General features: G+C 35.5%; 5 protein-coding genes across 10 annotated transcripts; 2 read left to right on the top strand and 3 right to left on the bottom strand.

The window, feature by feature from the left end:
• The first annotated feature begins 625 nt into the window (after positions 1-625).
• On the top strand, positions 626-3,752 carry LOC132623092 (protein ROOT PRIMORDIUM DEFECTIVE 1-like). 4 transcript variants are annotated; one of them, XM_060337794.1, is made up of 3 exons: positions 626-2,097; positions 2,199-2,261; positions 2,857-3,752. In XM_060337794.1, the coding sequence occupies exon 1, from the start codon at positions 694-696 to the stop codon at positions 1,972-1,974; it is 1,281 nt and encodes a 426-aa protein (XP_060193777.1). In that variant the 5' UTR covers positions 626-693; the 3' UTR covers positions 1,975-2,097; positions 2,199-2,261; positions 2,857-3,752. The 4 variants fall into 4 exon arrangements, with proteins under 4 accessions (XP_060193777.1, XP_060193776.1, XP_060193779.1 ...); XM_060337793.1 differs by lacking the exon at positions 2,199-2,261; XM_060337796.1 differs by lacking the exon at positions 2,199-2,261 and having other exon boundaries at positions 2,761-3,752.
• Positions 3,753-5,077: 1,325 nt separating this feature from the next.
• LOC132622228 (F-box/FBD/LRR-repeat protein At1g13570-like) lies at positions 5,078-10,716 on the bottom strand. Of its 3 annotated transcripts, XM_060336794.1 has the most exons (5): positions 10,585-10,693; positions 6,940-7,069; positions 5,943-6,801; positions 5,681-5,845; positions 5,078-5,581 (listed from the first exon to the last, which is right to left on the bottom strand). In XM_060336794.1, exons 3-5 carry the CDS (start codon positions 6,768-6,770, stop codon positions 5,270-5,272), a joined length of 1,305 nt encoding a protein of 434 aa, XP_060192777.1. In that variant the 5' UTR covers positions 6,771-6,801; positions 6,940-7,069; positions 10,585-10,693; the 3' UTR covers positions 5,078-5,269. The 3 variants fall into 3 exon arrangements, with proteins under 3 accessions (XP_060192777.1, XP_060192775.1, XP_060192776.1); XM_060336792.1 differs by lacking the exon at positions 6,940-7,069 and having other exon boundaries at positions 10,585-10,716; XM_060336793.1 differs by lacking the exon at positions 10,585-10,693 and having other exon boundaries at positions 6,940-10,571.
• Positions 10,717-12,431: 1,715 nt separating this feature from the next.
• On the bottom strand, positions 12,432-15,599 carry LOC132622254 (uncharacterized). Its single transcript, XM_060336829.1, has 2 exons — positions 13,858-15,599; positions 12,432-12,909 (listed from the first exon to the last, which is right to left on the bottom strand). The coding sequence occupies exons 1-2, from the start codon at positions 14,078-14,080 to the stop codon at positions 12,728-12,730; spliced, it is 405 nt and encodes a 134-aa protein (XP_060192812.1). The 5' UTR covers positions 14,081-15,599; the 3' UTR covers positions 12,432-12,727.
• On the top strand, positions 15,589-18,673 carry LOC132622252 (ATP-dependent zinc metalloprotease FTSH 6, chloroplastic). The gene is made up of 5 exons (XM_060336828.1): positions 15,589-16,309; positions 16,782-17,322; positions 17,423-17,736; positions 17,888-18,128; positions 18,225-18,673. The coding sequence occupies exons 1-5, from the start codon at positions 15,726-15,728 to the stop codon at positions 18,564-18,566; spliced, it is 2,022 nt and encodes a 673-aa protein (XP_060192811.1). The 5' UTR covers positions 15,589-15,725; the 3' UTR covers positions 18,567-18,673.
• A 967-nt stretch (positions 18,674-19,640) lies between these two features.
• LOC132622255 (uncharacterized) lies at positions 19,641-20,273 on the bottom strand. The gene has a single exon (XM_060336830.1). The coding sequence runs from the start codon at positions 20,011-20,013 to the stop codon at positions 19,813-19,815; it is 201 nt and encodes a 66-aa protein (XP_060192813.1). The 5' UTR covers positions 20,014-20,273; the 3' UTR covers positions 19,641-19,812.
• Between the last annotated feature and the right edge of the window lie 190 nt (positions 20,274-20,463).

The following is a 20,463-nucleotide window of genomic DNA, read 5'->3' as shown; positions in this document are numbered from 1 at the left end:
GCATTTTTCCAGTGCCTCATTCCGAGACAAGTTCTGAAACTGTCTTTTAAAACACTGATCTGATCAAGCTCCACGAAAGCTCCGTAGTGAAGAAATTGCACGGTTTGTTCTTCAAATTGGCTGGTGTCTATTTTTGCCCTCTAAATAAGTATGGTCTTTAATTTTTGCCTTTCAAAAATCTGCCTCGTAGCGCATAAGATTTGTAAGGTATCTAGTAGCTTAGTTGGTTAGTTATCTGAACTTTCATCTTATCGGTGAAGATTCAAATCCCACATGTAATCCCTTCCCCCATTTTCCCTTCTCCTACCCATATATAATAAAAAAAAATTAAAAAAAAAAGATTTGTAAGGGATCTAATGTGAGTTATTAAATGTGAAAATATAAATTTATGTTCCGCAAATAAATTACTCCCTCTGTTTCAATTTATTTGAACCTATTTCCTTTTTAATTTATGCCAAAATGAGTGAACTCTTTCCTAATTTGAAAATAAATTCACTTTATGAATGATTTACAACTACATAAATTTTCAAGGCTTATTTTGAACTACAAGTTTAAAAAGTCTCTCTTTCTTAAATGTCGTGTCCAATCAAATGAGTTCATATAAATTGAAACGGAGAGAGTATTTATTTTGAGTGGTCAAATAGTAAAGACCAGCACCAAATAGGATCAAAAGCGCAAACGACGCCCTTGTAAATGCCACTCCTCCGTCGCGAACCACCACTAGTACTACCACCAACCACCAAAACCACCTTTTACACAATAAACAATGCTGACCCATCTCCTCCAAAAGCTAAACCACCCACCACCACCATCCTCATCCGCCATAAAACCACTTCATCCGAATACGTATCTTCAAGAAACCGTGACCCAACTTACGAAAAGCTAATGGACAAATACAAAAACCTCTTTAAAGTCATCTCAATTCAAGACCTCATCCTCGGCACAACCACTAACGCCGTCTCCATCGACTTCCTCAACCGTTTATCCCAACGCCTCCATCTCAACCGTGGTGCCACTCATTTCCTCCGTAAATACCCTCACATTTTCCATATTTTCCATCATCCCACAAAACTACAACCTTATTCTACACTCACACAAACTGCACTTAATATCGCTCATCAAGAAGGTGCAGCTATTAATGCTGATTTGCAAGTTGTGGTTGACCGTTTAGTGTGTTTGTTGTCGATGTCCTTGACTAAAGAATTGCCCCTTAGAGCTATTTTTAAGGTTTTTAGGGAACTTGGGTTGCCTGATGATTTTGAGGATAGTGTAATCTTGAAAAGATCTGATCTTTTTGCGGTTCTTGATAGTAGGAATGAACCGAACACTCATGTGTTGAAACTTGTTGGGGATGCAGAGAAGGGGGATTTAGTTGCAGCTGTTGATGAGTGGAGAGTAATGGAATGTTGTAAAGAGGATTGTGGGGTTGATAGGAATGAGATTTTGTATAGTTTTAAGCATAGTTATCCACCAGGGATGAAGTTGAGGAGGAATTTTAAGACAGAGGTTAAGGAATGGCAACGGTTGAAGTATGTAGGGCCGTATGAGGCGGTGGAGATTGGAGAGAAGAGGAAGAAGAGTAAGATTGGGATAATGGAGATGGAGAAGAGGGCGGTTGGGATTGTGCACGAGTTTTTGACTTTGACAGTTGAGAAAATGGTTGAGGTAGAGAAGATTAGTCATTTTAGGAAGTGGTTTGGGATTGATTTGAATATAAGGGACTTGTTTTTGGATCATCCTGGGATATTTTATCTGTCGACGAAAGGGTATAGACATACAGTGTTTTTAAGGGAGGCTTATGAAAGGGGATGCCTGATTGAACCAAATCCAGTGTATGAAGCTAGGAGGAAGCTTCTTGATCTTGTTATTTTGGGACGACGTGGGTTGTCTAGAGGTCATTCTGAGCCAACGGGTGTGAGCCAGGGTGAAGACGGTGGTATTGAAGAGGTGAAGACTGATTCAGATGAAGATTGAATTATCGAGAGCTTGCGGCCATACCTTAAATGCAGGATGCTATGCAATTGCTAAAGGCCCTGACAGAAGGGATCATAGAAGTCGAGAAGTGTTGAACAAATTCTTAGCAAATATAAGATGGAGGTAAGGATTGAGAATACTAGTTCTATATTGTTCATTTTCTTCTGTAGACGTGAAAGCCTTCGATTCAAAAGCATATCCATTTGTTTTCATTTTACTTTCAGGAGGACCAAATGCGAGTATGTTGTGATCAATCAATCAATCAACTATGCGTCAATTCCAAACTAGTTAAGATCGGGCTATATTAATCGTCTATGACCATTCAACTCTACTTGGACCCATTTCATTACAATCTTCCAGAATGAGCAGACCGTTTTATGCTATGAAAAGACTGAACTCCCTATTCTCTTGACTTCCCATCATATTTTATAGAGGCAGAAACAAGTTAAATTATCATTTGTTTTACACTGTATGATCATATGTTTCTTTGATGTGTTATGATCAAGAAACTAATCTTACCACTTGAGGCCGGTCTAACTTAACTAAGTGAAAACCAACCCAATGCATAAAATCTGCTGCACATGAAACTCACCCAATATGAATGCATGTGTAAGGAATAAAATAAAGGCCAAAACTAAATGTTTGGCGACCCTTCAACTAATATGGTAGGATGGTATGTTGGCCGATTCGTTGAGTTGGCATATATAGCTAGTTCAAGTTGAAAGATTAATGCAAGTATTATTTGATATTATATCCATGTGCTTCCATGTTTCATTGACAGGACAGTCCTTGCAGTCATCTCTTGATTTCTCCATGTTGAAAGAAAAAAAGCTATAAGCTGTATTTCTGGTTCATTGATTTTGTCCTATTGCTGACCTTCAGGGAGCTGTGTAACATCTGCATTAGCGGAGACCATCATCAGCGAGAATAAATTATCCTCCAAGTAGTATAGAGACCTGCATTTGAGAAAAAGGCGGAGTCTCCTTTACTAATTACAATTGTAACATCGCTGCAAGACATGCTTCTTTGAAATGGATGACCTGTGCAAGTTAGCAAGTGAATGTTTAATTGATATTTTAAGAGAGTTGCTCATCTTTGGCTGAAGCAGACGCAGTAATACTTGTAGCGCACTGCTTTCTGAACTATATCTTTGGCTGAAGCAGATGCGGTAATACTTGTTGCGCACTGCTTTCTGAACTATTTCTGAACTATGTCCAACTCTGTTTGGTTGTCACAAATCTACTTAGCCAATGTAGATACCAGCTCCACTTGTAACTTCTAGAAGCTGATGTGAAGGGAGTCTGAGCATTAGTGTATCATTTTGGAAAGGGAAGTACAGATCCCGCATGATTTGTGGGGTGTGGAGCAATTCAGATGGATGCTTGAGCGTCATTGAGTATCTTACTTTGCTCACAAATAATCGCGGTCACTTAAGTATTATGCTCTGCATGTTGTGTTGTACTTTACTCTCAAATCCTAGCAGAGACAAAACCATGGGTGTTTTTGTCGATCTGCCTAAGCCTTGCTATCTTTGCCAGGAGGAGGTAGCAGGTACCGAGTGAGATAGTCGAGGTGCATGCAAGTTGATTCGGACACCACCTTTGGGTCTTTCTTCCCTCCTTGTTATATTTCCTGCATTTGATAATTGATATTCCCACTCTTCCATTCCATTTTCATGCCATGCTTTGAATTAGCATTTGTGCTTTGAGTCTCTTACATTCAGCTTTCTTATAAACCTTCAAGAGTAGCAAAATTCATGTTGCCACTTGCCAGGATAACCAACTGGTGTCCTTAAATCAAACAACCACAGATTGCATACTGTTTCTTAGGATGTCAAATAAAAGTTAAAAAATTTCTATTGAAATACATCTAAAAATATAGCCCTTCCCTTCCCTTTCAATTTACGTGAACCTATATAACTGGGCACAAAGTTTAAGAAAGAACTGAATACTTTTGAAACGTATGGTTTAAAATAAGTCATAGATATTTGTATGACTATAAATCGTCTCATAAAGTTAATTTATTTTCAAATTTATAAATGTCTTTCTTTTTTTAAATTGATAAAGAAAAAACGAATTCACATAAGTTGAACAGAAGCTGACTTTGAACACCAAATAAACTTCTTTCAACAACTCCATAGTGATACATCCCTGTAGACCATAAGAGGCACTCGAGCATTTAGACATTTTTCAAACAAGGGAGAGAACAAAATGAGAAAGATGACCCAAAATTAAACCCTAAAACCTAACTTAATGCGGAATTGACGATGGACCAAAAATGCCCTTGTAGTTTTCGAATGGTTCATTATTTATCCTAGACGGCCAAACTATTATCGAAAGGGGTATTCGTTCAATTCACATTGTTCAAGAGCATATTTGGACCAAAGTGGTAACTATCTGGGCATGACCGGGTCAAAGTATTAATGTAGTGCATATCTGTTGAATTTCTCAAAAATTAAGGATATTTTTTACGCTTCATCCTAAAATATATTCAATACAAGTATAGTCAGTAAGAAGAATGACGATAAGGTAAGATTAGATGGGATTGGAATGCCTCAATGTAGAAAATTTAGGTGTTTCAGAACAATTTTCCTAGGCAATGGTATAGTAAATGGATACATATAGGGTATCATATCATTGAAAATATGATAAAAGTATTATAAGAGTGTCCTTTCTCCAAAAAAAGAAAAGAAAGTATTATAAGGTGAGATAGGCGAATGCCTATTTTTTATGTTTTACTTTCAAGTATTGTGTCCGAAATCTACAAGGCCGATTAATCTGAATTTGCACTCATTATCTAAAGGATTTGTTGATTTTTGCTTTATGGTTGATTGGAAAATAATAGATATAAATTCGAGATATTACTCAATCAAACTTTATTAAACTCAGTTGGTCTTTTATAATAGCAAACCACTATTAAATAAAACAACAGTATGAAAATACTGCAGTGTTCATTAATATAATGAATGCGTATCATATAAAATCAAGTCTCTGGCATTTTTTAAAAGGGAAATTCTAGCGAGCAGAGAATTTAAACTGATTTTTCTTTTATAGTAACTATGCACCGGGTAAAGATTTGACACACTGCGACCCACAGCATAATATTGAAATAAACCACCATAGTAAACCAATTCATCTGTATGTCACATTACACAAATCATTCTTCCACAGGCTACTAAATATAAAAATCCCAAAACATGTAATGCACATTGTTATTACAGAACTAATCAAAACATCCATTTAGATTTGCACATGTTCCCAACATATATTCACCCAGTCTCATTGTTGTACTACGGCTAGGCAAAACGTATTTGATATTGTACATCAACATCTGCTTTAGGTGATGCATGCAAAAAATTTGATACCTTAGCGAGTATTTTTAATCTTAAGTCATGACGTTCATTAGCAGCAGATGGATATTCTAGCCTGATAAGTATTCTCAACAACACTGGAGACTTGGCTAACAAAAGCTTGATAAGTTGCATCACAGGCATTGATATTGTACCACTTTCTAGCTTAACTTCCCTGAGGTGATTAAATGTCACATCTGAGAAACGTTCCATTTTGAGACATTCAAGATCAGCACCACCATCATAATCATTCACCGCCTAAAAAAGATAACAAGTCAACTCTCAGGTTGAGGATCTAAGAAAGTGCGCAAAAGACATTAAATAAGAAAGAAAGAAAGAAAAAGTAAAAGCACCAACCCTAATTTCGAGATATTCTAAATATGGGAAGCTTCTTATCAAGCAAAGAGCACATGAGAGCTTATATGATTCCTCCAGCATAGGATCAAGCAGGTAGAAACATTTGACATGATTAAGATCAAAGGGAAGCCTTGTTGGTACTAAACTTGGTTCTTCTTCTTGGAACTAGGGAAAAACAAAATACTAAAATTAAGTTCACTCAGACCAAAAGAAGTTCCATCTGTGAAAGTGCATAAGAATGAAGTCATGAAGCAACATCTACCTCGGAATGATGGATGTGTAACGCAAGGTGCTCAAGAGCAGAACAAGACTTGAAAAGCTTTGCCAAATCAAAATTCTTTGCCTCCATGGGAGAACGAGCACCCATCAGAGCTAATTCTGTCAGAAGAGGGACGTTCTTTAGGCAGACAGACTTTATACTGCCATTGAAATCAAAGTACCTTAGCATGGGGGCATTAATATCAATTGTGTTTATAACTTCTGACATCAGTTCCTTCAGCTCCAACCGCTCAAGCAACGGGCAATGAGATATTAAACTTCCGAGCCATTCTGGAGAAATTGTGACTCTACACAGTTTCAGGCTAATTAACCAATCAAATCCTTTAAAAGCCGATGGAGGATGTATTGAACAATTATGAAGAGTTAGATGCCTCAGCTGCGAACAAGTGAAAAGTGAAGAAGACAATTTGTATAGTCCATTATACCGTGGAAAGCGAAGAAAAAGATGTTGAATGCCATTCCTAGAGACGAAATATATGAAGTTGTCAATCTCAGGACAGCTTTTCAAAATATCCATGTCGAGGGTAAACTTAGTAATGGGACCTTCATGAAGAGTCAAAAGCGGGTAGATAATCTTTATAAATTTAACTGTAGGGTATAGTAAATCCTTTTGAGTTTTCCAATGAGATACATCAACTGTGAACTCTGTACGTCTACACCAGTTATACCTCCATTTCTTCGACAAGATGCTTGTCCTTATTGCATCTTTACAAGGCAAACTCATCAGAATGACATCGATTACATTATCAGGAAGGTCGCTAAGGACGTTAGAAGGTAAACTTTGACGATGATTTCTTCCCTTAGAAGGCATCAGATGATAATAATTAACAATCACCGAGAACCTGTAGAAAATAAGCAAAAATAGAAGTGAGGAATCACCAAACTATCTGGCATATTGACAAAATCTACAAACTACTTGGACAGAACTGCTATTCACATTGTCAAATCAAAATAAGAAGTAATATTGATCATGTAGTTACTTTTGCTTTACTCAAAGATCTGGGAGCTAGATAAGTGTAGCAAAATTGTGGACGGAGAAGTTGTGATGAACAATGGAGAAGCTTTAATTGTGCAGTGATCATCTCCCTGCTGCCAACAGCCTCATAGTACCTTTATAATGTTGTTAATCTGATCAAGTTATGCTATGGAGATAATTTGGAGAACAATTTTGAGGTAATCACTGCCCGCAATTAAGATCGATCCTCCATGATTCAGTTTCGAAAAACTGATGGTGGTAATTTAGTTGCTGTCATTGCAATATTTAGCAACATATTTTCATCTGTCAAGAGTCAAGACCAATTGCCTGCTAGATGTTAAAGTTGTTCTTCTACATGCTCCTCAGCGACAGGGATCACATAATGCCAGGAGAGAGCAGTTGCTAACTAACGAATTCAGGAACAATCTCTTATTTAACGCAGTCAAGCTTGTTCTGTATCGGCTAATATTGCAGGCTGTTCAATATGTCTCGCGTTAACCTGCATGCCTACAGGGCTCCCTATAATATTTAGTGTTCTTGGGCAGCCATTATTCTAAGCATTCTTACATACACAGGTACCACAGGTTATGTATTTTGGCTATTGATTTCTTGCCATTAAACAGCAACTGATTGTCACTAAATAACAGTTGCTTCATCTCCTTCATTTTCAATATTCCAACTTGAGGACTGGGTTATTTAAGGGGGATAAATTGTTACATAGGGGTTGCGAGTTCAGCACAACCCAACAACTTTAGCACTAACTCCGTATTTAGGTTAAAAATTTCATTGAATATATAAGTATAAATAATCTATCCCGAACCCCATAAACTGTCATGTTTAAGAACTCATAAACCAAAAACTTAAAAACCTTGCTCCGCCTCTAAATTTGTAAGTCCACTCTTTTATAGTGTTGTTAGTGTTATTTAAGCCCTGTTAGTAGAGATAAGTGTTGTTAGTCTACATCACACCCAGTCTAATATATATACATAAAAAACAATTTTAACCATGTATAAACAGTGTAATTTTTCGCTATCCGAACCCCGTTGGCCCATCCTCCCTCCGCCCCTGATCACACCGCTTCTGGTGCTGCCCTAGGATACTTTGTGCACCGGGCTGCCCTTTAAAAAAAAAAATACTCCCTCGGTCCCATAATAAGTCACTTTAGCCAAAAACATTTGTCCCATAATAAGTGTCACCTTAGGAAACTAAGACATAAATTGGCTAATTTTTCCAACTCTATCCTTAGACAAAAACGACAAGTTAAAGTAACATCTAAATGACTATTGAAAAAAGCACATAGTAACTTGGTATTGTTGGATTCCCAACGTCAAAAGGTTTACTACTTGTGCATGCTCTAATCAAGAGGAAAAAATAGTTTATTTTATTATATAGGGTAAACTTCACATTTCATTATTGATTTTTTAATATGCGTGTTTTTGGCTAAGGTGACACTTATTATGGACGGAGGGAGTAAAGATTAGTTGTCATACTGAATGAAATCCTAAGTTGTCCTCTTTCTTTTCCCCCATATTTCTTTTTTTTTTCTCAGCTTTTCTCTGTTATTCTTTAGAAAAGCTCTTCTTTGAGCTCCATTTGCAACAGGATATGTAACATAGCTTAATCTTCATTATAAACTGCATTCTCATATCAAGAACACCTTGCCTTCAATACACCCTACATACATTTGTAGTTTTCAAAATAAAATAAAAAAGACTACAAAAAAAGGGTCATTTCTAACTCATATATATAAGCTTAGAAGCCTGTTTCGGCAGATTTTGAACATCAAATTAGTAGTTTTACTATTAAAATTAGCAAACCCTAAAGAGCCTATAAGTGCAGCATAATAACAATGTAAAATGAGTAGAAAAATTAAAAAGATAGAGCCTTTAGGATTATCAATGATGTCAAATACCCCTGTGTATGTGTGGCTTAACAGTTTAGGGTTTATAAGATGAAGGGGAAAGACAAAAGGTAAAAACAGTGTAGCGTGATTAGATACCTTGTAATATTAGAATTTATAATCATATTATTTACTATATATGTATGCTGTCTTTGATTTTTTTTCATCCGTCAAGAGTCAAGACCAATTGCCTGCTAGATGTTAAAGTTGTTCTTCTACATGCATCAGCGACAGGGATCACATAATGCCAGGAGAGAGCAGTTGCTAACTAACGAATTCAAGAACAATGTCTTATTTAAAGCAGTCAAGCTTGTCTGTATCGGCTAATATTGCAGGCTGTTCAATATGTCTCGCGTTACCCTGCAAGCCTACAGAGCTCCCTGTAATATTTAGTGTTTTTGGGCAGCCATTATTATGGGCGCATACACAGGTACCACAGGTTATGTATTTTGGCTATTGATCTCTTGCCATTCAACAGCAACTGATTGTCACTAAGTAACAGTTGCTTCATCTCTTTCATTTTCAATTTCAATATTCCAACTTTGAGGACAGGGTTATTTAAGGGGGATAAATTGTTACATACGGGGTTGCGAGTTCAGCAGAACCCAACAACTTTTGCACAAACCCCATATTTAGGTTAAAATTTTCACTGAATATATAAGTATAAATAATCTATCCCGAACCCAATAAACTGTCATGTTTAAGAACTCATAAACCAAAAGTTAAAACCCTTGCTCCGCCTCTAAATTTGTTAGCTCACTCTTTTGTAATGTTGTTAGTGTTATTTAAGCCCTGTTAGTAGAGATTAGTATTGTTAGTCTACATCCCACCCCTTGGGATGCAACCCTTCCCGGACCCTGCTAATGCGGGATACTTTATGCACCCGGCTACCCTTTTTTTTAAGTAGAGATTAGTGAAATCCTAAGTTGCTTTGAGCTCCATTTGCAACAGGATTAGTAACATTAGAAGCGAATATAGGATTTCTAGAACATGAGTGCGCCACTGAAAAAGGAAGAAAAAAGTGTATTAAGTGGGAATCGATCCCTAGTCTTCTAGGTAAATAACTCAACATCCAACCAAGTGCACCGATTAGTCTTTTTGTAGCATGGGTAACTGCAGATACTATTATACCAATTCTAAAAAATATATACATAAAATGCCTCTCAGGGGTTGGCCTGGTGGCAATTGGCTTGAGCCTTGGGTGCTCCCTTTCAAGGTCTCAAGTTCGAAACCCACTGAGTGCAAACAATTTCTGAGGGTCATCGGACTGGGTAAAACCCTGAATTACCCGTGGTGCACTTGCGGGAAACTCCTTGCCAAGTGCCTGTGCACCCCCGGATTAGTCGGGGCTCAAAGAGCCTCGGACACCCGGTGCTTAATAAAAAAAAATGCCTACTTTTTTTTTAAGAGATCATGGGTTCACGTGCCCCAAATATAACTTGTAAATTCGCCTCTGTAATAACATAGCTTAATGTTCATTATAAACTGCATTCTCATAGCAAGAACACCTTGCATCAATACTCCATAAATACATTTGTGGGTTCAAAATAAAAATAAAAAAGACTACAAAAAAGAAATGGTCATTTCTAACTCATATAGATAAGCTTAGAAGCCTGTTTCAGCAGATTTTGAACATCGAATTAGTAGTTTTACTATTAAAATTAGCAAACCCTAAAGAATCTACAAGTGCAGCATAACAAAAATGTAAAATGAGTAGAAAAATGAAAAAGATAGAGCCTTTAGGATTACCAATGATGTCAAATACCCTTGTGTATGTGTGGCTTAACAGTTTAGGGTTTATAAGATGAAGGGGAAAGACAAAAGGCTAAAACAGTGTAGAGTGATTAGTTACCTTGTAGTATTAGAATTTATAATCATACTATTTACCACGAGCCCGTTTCGATTGACTTATAAGTTGCTTGTAAGCTATTTTTATTTTTATTTTTAAAGTCATTTTGTGTTTAAAATAAGCTCACAAAAATAATTAGACTCATTTGACTTAACTTATGTAACGTAGCTTATAAGCCAAAAAAATAAGTTAGACTATCACAACTAATTTTTTTAGCTTATAGGCATAAATTCATCCAAACAGACTTCTTTGATTTTTTTTTTGGTTTCTCGTGTCCGATAACCGTACTAGGGCCGATTAATAAATAGAGAACCACGGCCACTAGAGTTGATTTTTTCCGTAGACTCACCACTTGGGGTCATTTGGCAGCTGGTTAGAGTTATGCAGGTATTAATTATGTAGATACATGTATTAGTTATTCTATTTTTTACCTACATAATATAATATACGTAGATTCACTCATAACTTATCCATGTAGTAGTTATGCGGGTTTTGAAATTGCAAATCAAACACTGTAATAATTTTATTCTTCATCCGTCCATTTTTTATTTGTTCTGTATACTAAAAATAGTAATGTATTTTTACTTGTCCAGCTTAAAAAATCAAGAGATATTTTACAAATTCATACCTATTTTACCTCATTATTAATTATTGGGTTGAAAAGTTTAAGAAATTTTTAGTGACAGCATAATATGTTTTATTGTTTTCATTAATTATTAGATAACATAGTAATAATTATGCATGATAACTCCCTCTATCTCATTTTAGTTGTCCTATTTCGCATTTCGAGAGTCAAATTGACTAATTTTTGGAGCTAAATTTGATTAGATTAATTTAATATTTTTAAATTATAATTTAAATATTCAAAAACTACATGAAAAGTATTACAAGTTGCAATTCTTCTAATATTAATATGGTGAAAAAAATATACTCTCTCAAAATGTTGATAAAAATTTATATAATTTGACTTTTAAAAAAGAAAGGTGGACAAATAATGAGACCGAGAGAGTAGTAAAATTATTATTATGACTCTCTTAAGGGATGTGCCAAATCAATATGGAATAAATAAAAATAGAGATTATAAATGAATAACTTACCTCCCAACTAGCTATCAAAGGCGTTATTAGCTATGCAAAATTTAGTACAACATGTAACTTACCTTGTAACTAGCTACTTAATGCAGGATCATCACCTTAAAGAAAGGGATACGTTGATGGTTGTTTTACATCAGAAAAGTTTCACCAAAACCAAAAGGAGTAAATAGAAAACGACAAGCACAGAGACATAAGAGGTCACTAGCAACTGTGGCGGCTTGATTTCTTTTACTACATATATACATGTTTGTTGCTATTACGTTATGCTGGTGAAGCCCAATGGCCTTCAACATTTCCTAAGTTGAGCAATGTCACATTTTAGGTATCGAAGAATGTGGAACTAGGAAACTTTATGGTAGACGACACTCCGACCATTCCTTCTGTCTAACACAACATTACCTGTGTGTGTTTCGTGCTTGGTTAGATCCAACTATTCCTCCACTAAGTTGGACTATTGGCAAACATATTGCATTAATTTGTTACTAATCATTAGTGGAAACGGGGCAAGAATAAATTAACAACCATTCCATTGTTAATTTAGAACATAATCGAAGACCCTCATTTTTTTTAAAACGATTGTAGTAAGAAAAAAGAATTGGATTTTTTCCGAACGATTGTAGGAAGGAAAAAAAAAATTGGACTAAATTCATTGCTATCAACTTGAACAATATATACATATACAACAAAAAGAAATTGTATACATATACTAAGATCACTCATTCTGAACATATTTGACTCTAGATCTTGGATTTGTCACTGTTTATTTTATGCAAATGATCTATATCCTGTGCCTCTACCTTAAAAGTCAGAGGTATTGCAAAAAAAAAAAAAAAAAAAAAATCTTTTGATCTGAATCCACACAGAATTATGAATCCATTTGGGAGTTTAGCATAGCACTTCTTCCATGCCCCTCTTATTTTGAAACCATAGAGAAGATACACTAAAATTACTAGTTACTGGTTTTGAATTGTTGAATTTTCTGAAGACATGCCTGAGCCCTTTCCATGACAACATCAATCCTACTCCTCTTGGTACAACCCACAGATTCCTGCAATGCCCTTTGCAGTTTCTTCTTAGGTTCTTCTGGACTACCAAAGCTTCCATTTTTCCTCTTCCTGTTACTTGATGACTCTATACAAACCTCAGAAACAACAAACTCATCAAAATCAGCATTGAAAACTAACTAGACAAATATCATACAATCATAGACAAATTCAAGAATTTAAACTAGGGACCGCAGAACACCATTACATATCATCCAGTGGTGCACACATGATTTTACCACTATTTTAAAGGCAGGATAAAACGTTTACCCCTGGCCTCTCTACCTCCCGGTTAAGGTAAGAGTAAGGTCTCCACTCTACCCTTTCCAAACCTCACTTATAGGATTACATTAGGTATGTTGTTGTTCATACAAAGTTTACCCTTGACCTTGAGGTCAAATTCCTTGACACACCTCTTTAATCTGGACAATTCTTTACACTCAACCTTTCCAAAGTGTGTCCTAAATGATTTGTGCACACCCCTCAACTATTAGTACATGCCACCTCTTACACCTACAGATACCACAGAGCTTTGTCCATCAACACTTACGTAAATGAAAAATTATTACTCCCTCCGTCTCATTTTATATGAGACTCTTTTCTTCTAATCCGTCCCAAAAAGAATGATATCTTTTCATATTTGAAAATAATTTAACTTTATGAGATTTCCACACAAATATCTAAGGCTTGTTTTGAACCACGAATTTAAAAATTCTTCCTTTTTTTTATTAAACTTCGTGTTACGGAGGGAGTACCTACTAGTATTATAAAAACTCGGTTATCATTTGAAGTGCCCATCTCCATTATTTTCATTATTATTAGGCTAAGCAATACTTATATATGAAATAGACCGCCAATGCTTAAAAACATACTAGTACAAAGCAAATATCAATTTGAAACAAGAATTGCAGAAATAAAACTAACATTGTCCCAGATACAACCCACATACACATATCTAAAGAAGGTTGTTTAAAAAACCATCTATAATCATAAACAGTACAAACAAATGACATCAAAAACAGATAGAAGTTCTAACCTTGAGTAGCAATATAGGAAGAAGAAGGAACAGGGTCAGAGTGGTGAGATTCAAGAAGAGAGATGAAGGATCTTAGTTCCAACTTGAGATATTCAAACTTGTTTGGATGCTGTGCTTCCAAAATTTCCAGTTCTTCTTTAGCTTGTTCCATTTTCCCTTTGCTTACAACTTCCAGGAAAATGGAAAGACAAAAGAAGAGTAAAAGCTGGAAAGTCGAATACATCAATAAATGAGTTTGTTTCTTCTTTTCAAAATCAAGCTCCTCGTACAGTGTCAACTGACAATAAAGCGCGACATGAAAAGGCTCTTTGTCCGTTTCTCGATATTATAAAACCTTCTTCGTGTACCCACTACTAAGTGGACTGTACATGCTACCATATCTAATTTCCGATCCTCTTAAAAATAATCTCTCTCTCCTAATTTAAATATCTTAATTTAATTAGATATCAAATTTAAAAAACAAAGTATTTTTTAAAATTTTGTAATCCTAAATTAAAAATGTTCGATATATAAAATGTTCTTTGAATTTTATGGTCATAAATTTGTCACATAGAATGTTTGAATTGTCGACTTATTTTAAATATAAAAAGAGACTTTTTTTAAGACAAATTAAAAAGAAAAGTAAGATACTTAAAATGGAACGAAAAGAGTACTTTTTTATGTTTTTCTTCGCTAGTTTCTTATATTAAAAATAATTTTTTACTTGTCTATTATAGCAAATCAAGAGAGTTTTTTTTTTAATATTATCTTTATCATTAAGTAACTATGTAAAATATTAATAGCCAAAATTAGATTTTCAAAGCATAATTAATATTTTCTTAAGAGGAGCGTCAAGTTAATATGAGTCAAATAAAAAGATGAAGGGATATATTTTTTAGGATGTGACACACTCTTTCAGTTAATTTTGTTTGATCGCTATTGCTCCTAATAGATTCATCAAAGTTTGAGTTGCTTATTTAGAAAGTTACTCAACTAACAAAACTTATCTAAGAAAATCATTTTTTATTTTGTATTGTAATGGAAAAGTAATTATGTTTTTGTCATTTAAGATCAAAGATTTTATCATTTAAGATCAAAGTCATTTTTTTTTTCATTTCACACATAGAGTGACTTAATACGCTCAAGTTATATTTTCAGCCACTTAACTAACGTGATAGTATTTTACTATTGTTTAAATCATCAATTTCATTAACGAATCCAAAACTAAAAAGTTCGATAATAATGTTAAGACTTTTTATAATATCTCAAAATGGAAAAAGTGTTATATAAATAGGAAGGGAAGAATGGATTAATATATTTAGATTTAGATGACATTAGGATCTCATTTAATAACATTAGTAGAACTGTTTAAGCATGAGAATTGAGAAGGAAGTTGTTGCGGACAAGACAAAAATCCCACGCCCAGCATATACATGGCATCTTCCTGAATAAGCTAAAAATTGCTTCTTGAACTTCAACCTTTTTGGAAGAACAAAGTCAATGTAACGGTGCCCACTAGAATTTTTCCAAACAAGAGACCACACTCTATCCAAGTGTATGGTCGTTATGGTTAAACTCGAGACTTGCATAATTTCTCTAATTACAAGCATGAACTGTTAAGAACTCTATTTCCATCACATCAATACATTATATCTTATCTCCTAATATATTACTCTAGAGCCTTCATGAATGACCAAGTACATACTACCAAAAATATCACCAAACATAATTCCAAACAAAATAGTCCTAGAATCATCTCCTTCAAATCCTATATAAACTAACTATATTAGAACATTCTTACCATCCAAAGTTGTCAACTGCCTTCAACTTCCCAAAAGTGCAAATATATAATTCACAAACACAAAAGCCTAAGCTGTAAGGAAAAGAAAATGTCACCTGCCCTTTCTTTGTCTGCCTCTCAATTTCCCCTATGCAAATCCCAAGACTTTCCTAAGGATACTCACAATCCTAAAATCTCCAATAAAGAAAAATCACCATGTCAGAAAACGCATTCAGACACCAGAATAAACAGGAGGAAGTTGTTAAGTACTAGTGGTTTGAGCCTTGTAGCAGGGACTTTGTCTAAGCCAGCAAGAGCTGAGACTGAAGCACCAGTTGAAGCGACTTCAAGTAGAATGTCATATTCAAGATTCTTGGAGTACTTGAATCAAGGTGCTGTCAAGAAAGTTGACTTGTTTGAGAATACTGCTGTTGCTGAGATATTCAATCCAGCTCTTAACAAAGTCCAGAGAGTTAAAGTTCAGTTCCCAGGATTGCCACCAGAATTGGTGAGAAAACTTAGAGACAAGGATGTAGATTTTGATGCTCATCTCCCTGAGATGAGGGTCATTGGACCCCTTCTTGATTTACTTGGGAATTTAGCTTTTCCCTTGATATTGCTTGGCTCTTTGCTGTTGAGAAGCTCTTCTTTAAATACTCCTGGAGGGCCAAACTTGCCTTTTGGATTAGGAAGGTATGCTGCAATAGAAATTCTATAAACATGATCAAGATTGAACATATGGTTGTGTTTGGTCTGAAGGAAAATGTTTTCTTGAAAAATGAGCACGTTGCTTGATTATTTTCTGAGTGTTTGACACGTAAGCAAAATAATATTGTTCCAAGTGCATTTATATGTAATCCAGGAAAACACTAAGTGGGTGGGATGGTGATTGGGAATTTGGGGATGGCGGGGGTGGGATGGTTAGGAGTGGGGGTTAGAGGCTGTTGGGTAAAAGCCAATGAGCTTGGAAGGTCACTTATAAAACTTGTTTTCCCTATAGGAATTTGTTTTCTCGGAGAATTTGTTTTGACCATTCAAATAAGAAAATTGGAAACCATCTTCCCGAAAATGTTTTCTTCCATACCAAGCACACCGTATGTTTAATGAATTGATCTTCATAACTACTAACAAGTATCAACTACGTACTTGTTTGTGAACAATGCAGGAGCAAAGCCAAATTCCAGATGGAACCAAATACAGGAGTAACATTTGATGACGTGGCTGGAGTTGATGAAGCAAAACAAGATTTTCAAGAAATTGTTGAATTCTTGAAGACCCCAGAAAAGTTTGCTGCAGTTGGGGCAAATATACCAAAGGGAGTGCTCTTAGTAGGGCCACCCGGGACAGGGAAGACATTGCTAGCTAAGGCGATCGCCGGAGAAGCAGGGGTGCCATTCTTTTCTCTATCTGGTTCAGAGTTCATTGAGATGTTTGTTGGTGTAGGAGCTTCTAGAGTTAGGGACTTGTTCAACAAGGCGAAACAAAATTCGCCTTGCATAATCTTTATTGATGAAATTGATGCTGTTGGAAGGCAGAGAGGAACTGGTATTGGTGGAGGAAATGATGAAAGAGAACAGACACTTAACCAACTTCTCACTGAATTGGATGGTTTTACGGGAAATACTGGAGTCATTGTCATTGCTGCTACTAATAGGCCTGAAATTCTTGATCAAGCTTTGCTTAGACCTGGAAGGTTTGATAGACAGGTAAGAAATGAGTTTTCACAAAAATTTGAAGCAAAAAGATTACAGTTTCCTGGATAGACTTCACTAATATTGATGTTACATTTATGTTGTAATTCACTAGGTAAGTGTTGGACTTCCTGATATAAGAGGAAGGGAAGAAATATTGAAGGTTCACAGTAACAACAAGAAGCTTGATAAAGACGTGTCTCTAAGTGTTATTGCAATGAGAACACCAGGATTCAGTGGTGCTGATCTTGCAAACCTTATGAATGAAGCTGCCATTCTAGCTGGAAGGAGAGGAAAAGATAAGATTACCTTGAAAGAGATAGATGATTCCATCGATAGAATTGTTGCTGGTATGGAAGGAACAAAGATGACAGATGGAAAGAACAAGATTTTAGTAGCATACCATGAAGTTGGACATGCTGTCAGCGCGTAAGTTAACAATCATTAAAATTGTTTTCATCAAAATTGGACTATTTTTCAGGAAGCAAATAAAGGGAGTAGTTTGCTGTTTATTTGTTTTTTCAGTTTGTTATTTGTAATCAAAAGACAAAGTACTAACAGTGAGTTCTTGTGCTTGTAGGACATTGACCCCGGGCCATGATGCAGTACAAAAAGTCACATTGATCCCTAGAGGGCAAGCTCGCGGTCTTACATGGTTCATTCCTGGTGAAGATCCAACCTTAGTCTCTAAGAAGCAACTTTTTGCTAGAATAGTGGGAGGCTTAGGAGGTAGAGCAGCAGAGGAAATAATTTTTGGTGAACCAGAGATCACTACTGGTGCAGCAACAGACTTGCAACAAATAACTCAAATAGCAAAACAGGTATTTACTTAACACATTTTCTCGTCGCACCAAATAAAAGAACATAGTCGAATGCTCACAAGTATTAACTTGTCAATGTTTCTGTATCCTGAGCAGATGGTGACAATGTTTGGGATGTCTGAGATAGGACCATGGGCGTTAATGGATCCAGCATCACAAAGTGGCGATTTGGTGATGAGAATGCTAGCGAGGAATCAAATGTCAGAGAAACTAGCAGAAGACATAGATGCATCTGTAAGGCACATAATTGAAAGAGCATATGAAATTGCCAAGAGCCACATAAGGAATAACAGAGAGGCAATCGATAAATTAGTAGACGTGCTGCTAGAAAGGGAGACTCTTACAGGAGATGAGTTCAGAGCGATACTCTCGGAATTTACTAATATCCCATCAGATAACATAAAGAGTAAACCAATTAGAGAACTGATTGAGGCCTAAGCAACGTTACTTCCAATGTACAGCTGTAGAAACTAAATACTTTCGTCAGATTTTACGTGTATAATATAGCGCAGATAGTAACATCAATGTAATATAATCTTCATTTACTTTCTGTGCAAAGATCTATCCTTTCCAATAAAAACATTTTAGTTTGCCACACACCAAATGGACACCGGTGACTACTTAGGAACCAAAAGAGAGTACGTACGTCACTTAACACTAAGAAATAAATGGAAAAGAGGAAAGAAAGTCTTAAAATAATGAGAGCAACTGCATAATTGCACCAAAATCATGCTACTATAAGTTCCAACTGATAAAATCTTTTCACAAAATAAAGCTTCTATAACAAATATACGTAGATAACAAATTAACAATATACACGGCCATCATCTTTTTTTTTTTTTTTTTCTGAAAGTGCAAAGGCAAAGATGGAAAGAAGCTCATCTCATATAGATTGGAACAGTTATTGGATGATTTAGACTCCTGGTGCAGACCATATCCAAGTTTGGACCTTTTCTTTTATAGGAATGCAATATAAGGATTCCTAAAGGAAAATAGAGAAGGGTATACTTCTAGCAACTAAAATGCTCTAATTATGGTATTTGATAGTTGATATTGTTAAGAGGAAAATATTTATGCCAGAACAGCTTAATACTATTATTGGTTTAAGTCATTTTCCACTGGAATCTTGGTAATATTCACTTTTTACTTGAGTAAAAATTACTTATAATCTTTGCTAGTTACAATTATAATCGATCATTCATAAGCTCCCTCAGCTTCACCCTTGCCCTTCATTTATACTATTTACTAAGGTTTAACTCAAGCAAATTAGTTTAAAAAAATTCGAGATTATGCTGAACTGCTGTCTATTTGGATTAGTTTTCTAGACAATATGTTTGAACAAATATACCCATATGTGGCTTCCACCATATCAGCCAAACCACAGCAATTTTCCTGTGAATATTTGAAGGGCATATTTGCGAGGAAAGACAAACTCTAAGCATTAATTTACCCCGTGAGTAAAGATTTTGGAACCAGAACAGAGTATGTAGTCTATAGATGACCAACCAAGAATTCAGAAAAGAAAACTAAACGTATTAAAAAAGAAGAACGAAGTCTTACTATAACAAGAACAGTTGCTCAGTTGCACCAAAACAATCTTTTGCCGATCATTTCATAAATCAAACTACAAAAACTTAGATTAACATATACACAGCCTTTTCCCTATGTCATATGATAGGGAAAATTATTGGATGATGAGACGCCTAGTGCAAAGGGTACAGTAATATCTGCGTTTAGTCTTGAAATAAAGAGGGAGAAAGCAGAACCTCCACTGGCTCTCCGCATCCAAGGCTTGAACCATCCCTCCACAGTAAGGACAGGCCCCTGGAGCTCCTTGTCTTTGTAACACCCTCTCATCTTCATCACATACAAACACCAAACACATCTTCAACTTATTCTTTATATACCTTCCCTTCTCTCTGATTCAAGATTAGCAGCAAACCTGTTTTTTTTTTTTTTGTTTTTTTTTTCTTCTTCTTTATAATGGGTGTCTATTGACTTGCAGGTTGACAATAAAGTAGCTTAGATCATTAGGAAGTAACTAAGATATGGCAGAACAGAACACCAATATGGGAATCTAGAAAAAGCTTAGTAATATCTAGAAGGAAGGGACTCGAGAATAAAACGTGTTGACGTATTCAATCTTTTATTTATGCTTCTGGATAGCATTCGCTTTACCTATTTGTCCTTCCAACAGTAAAGAAACAACATAATTATCAATCCAACAAAAACAAATAATAATAAATAAAGTTTATACAGAAATAAGGTAAGGTTGGCTTTTCTTTAATATCTTTTCTTCTTTCTTCAATGCTTATTTTTCAGCTTTAATAAGTAA

The sequence above is a fragment of the Lycium barbarum genome, chromosome 12, assembly GCF_019175385.1.
Source record: "Lycium barbarum isolate Lr01 chromosome 12, ASM1917538v2, whole genome shotgun sequence".
Taxonomy (NCBI): Eukaryota; Viridiplantae; Streptophyta; class Magnoliopsida; order Solanales; family Solanaceae; genus Lycium; species Lycium barbarum.
Note: the sequence above shows the minus strand (reverse complement) of the source record. Positions and strands in the feature narration are given on the sequence as shown.

Bases quoted from the DNA above. Each gene is read 5' to 3' on its own strand.
- LOC132622252 (XM_060336828.1), top strand. From the start codon at position 15,726: ATGTCACCTGCCCTTTCTTTGTCTGCCTCTCAATTTCCCCTATGCAAA. The intron at 16,310-16,781 runs GTATGCTGCAAT...TGAACAATGCAG, and splicing joins TTGCCTTTTGGATTAGGAAG to GAGCAAAGCCAAATTCCAGA. The intron at 17,323-17,422 runs GTAAGAAATGAG...GTAATTCACTAG, and splicing joins CTGGAAGGTTTGATAGACAG to GTAAGTGTTGGACTTCCTGA.
- LOC132622255 (XM_060336830.1), bottom strand. From the start codon at position 20,013: ATGTGTTTGGTGTTTGTATGTGATGAAGATGAGAGGGTGTTACAAAGA.
- LOC132622254 (XM_060336829.1), bottom strand. From the start codon at position 14,080: ATGTATTCGACTTTCCAGCTTTTACTCTTCTTTTGTCTTTCCATTTTC. The intron at 12,910-13,857 runs GTTAGAACTTCT...AGGTTTGTATAG, and splicing joins TTCCTATATTGCTACTCAAG to AGTCATCAAGTAACAGGAAG.
- LOC132623092 (XM_060337793.1), top strand. From the start codon at position 694: ATGCCACTCCTCCGTCGCGAACCACCACTAGTACTACCACCAACCACC.
- LOC132622228 (XM_060336792.1), bottom strand. From the start codon at position 6,770: ATGCCTTCTAAGGGAAGAAATCATCGTCAAAGTTTACCTTCTAACGTC. The intron at 5,846-5,942 runs GTAGATGTTGCT...GTTTTTCCCTAG, and splicing joins TACACATCCATCATTCCGAG to TTCCAAGAAGAAGAACCAAG. The intron at 5,582-5,680 runs GTTGGTGCTTTT...TATCTTTTTTAG, and splicing joins TAGAATATCTCGAAATTAGG to GCGGTGAATGATTATGATGG.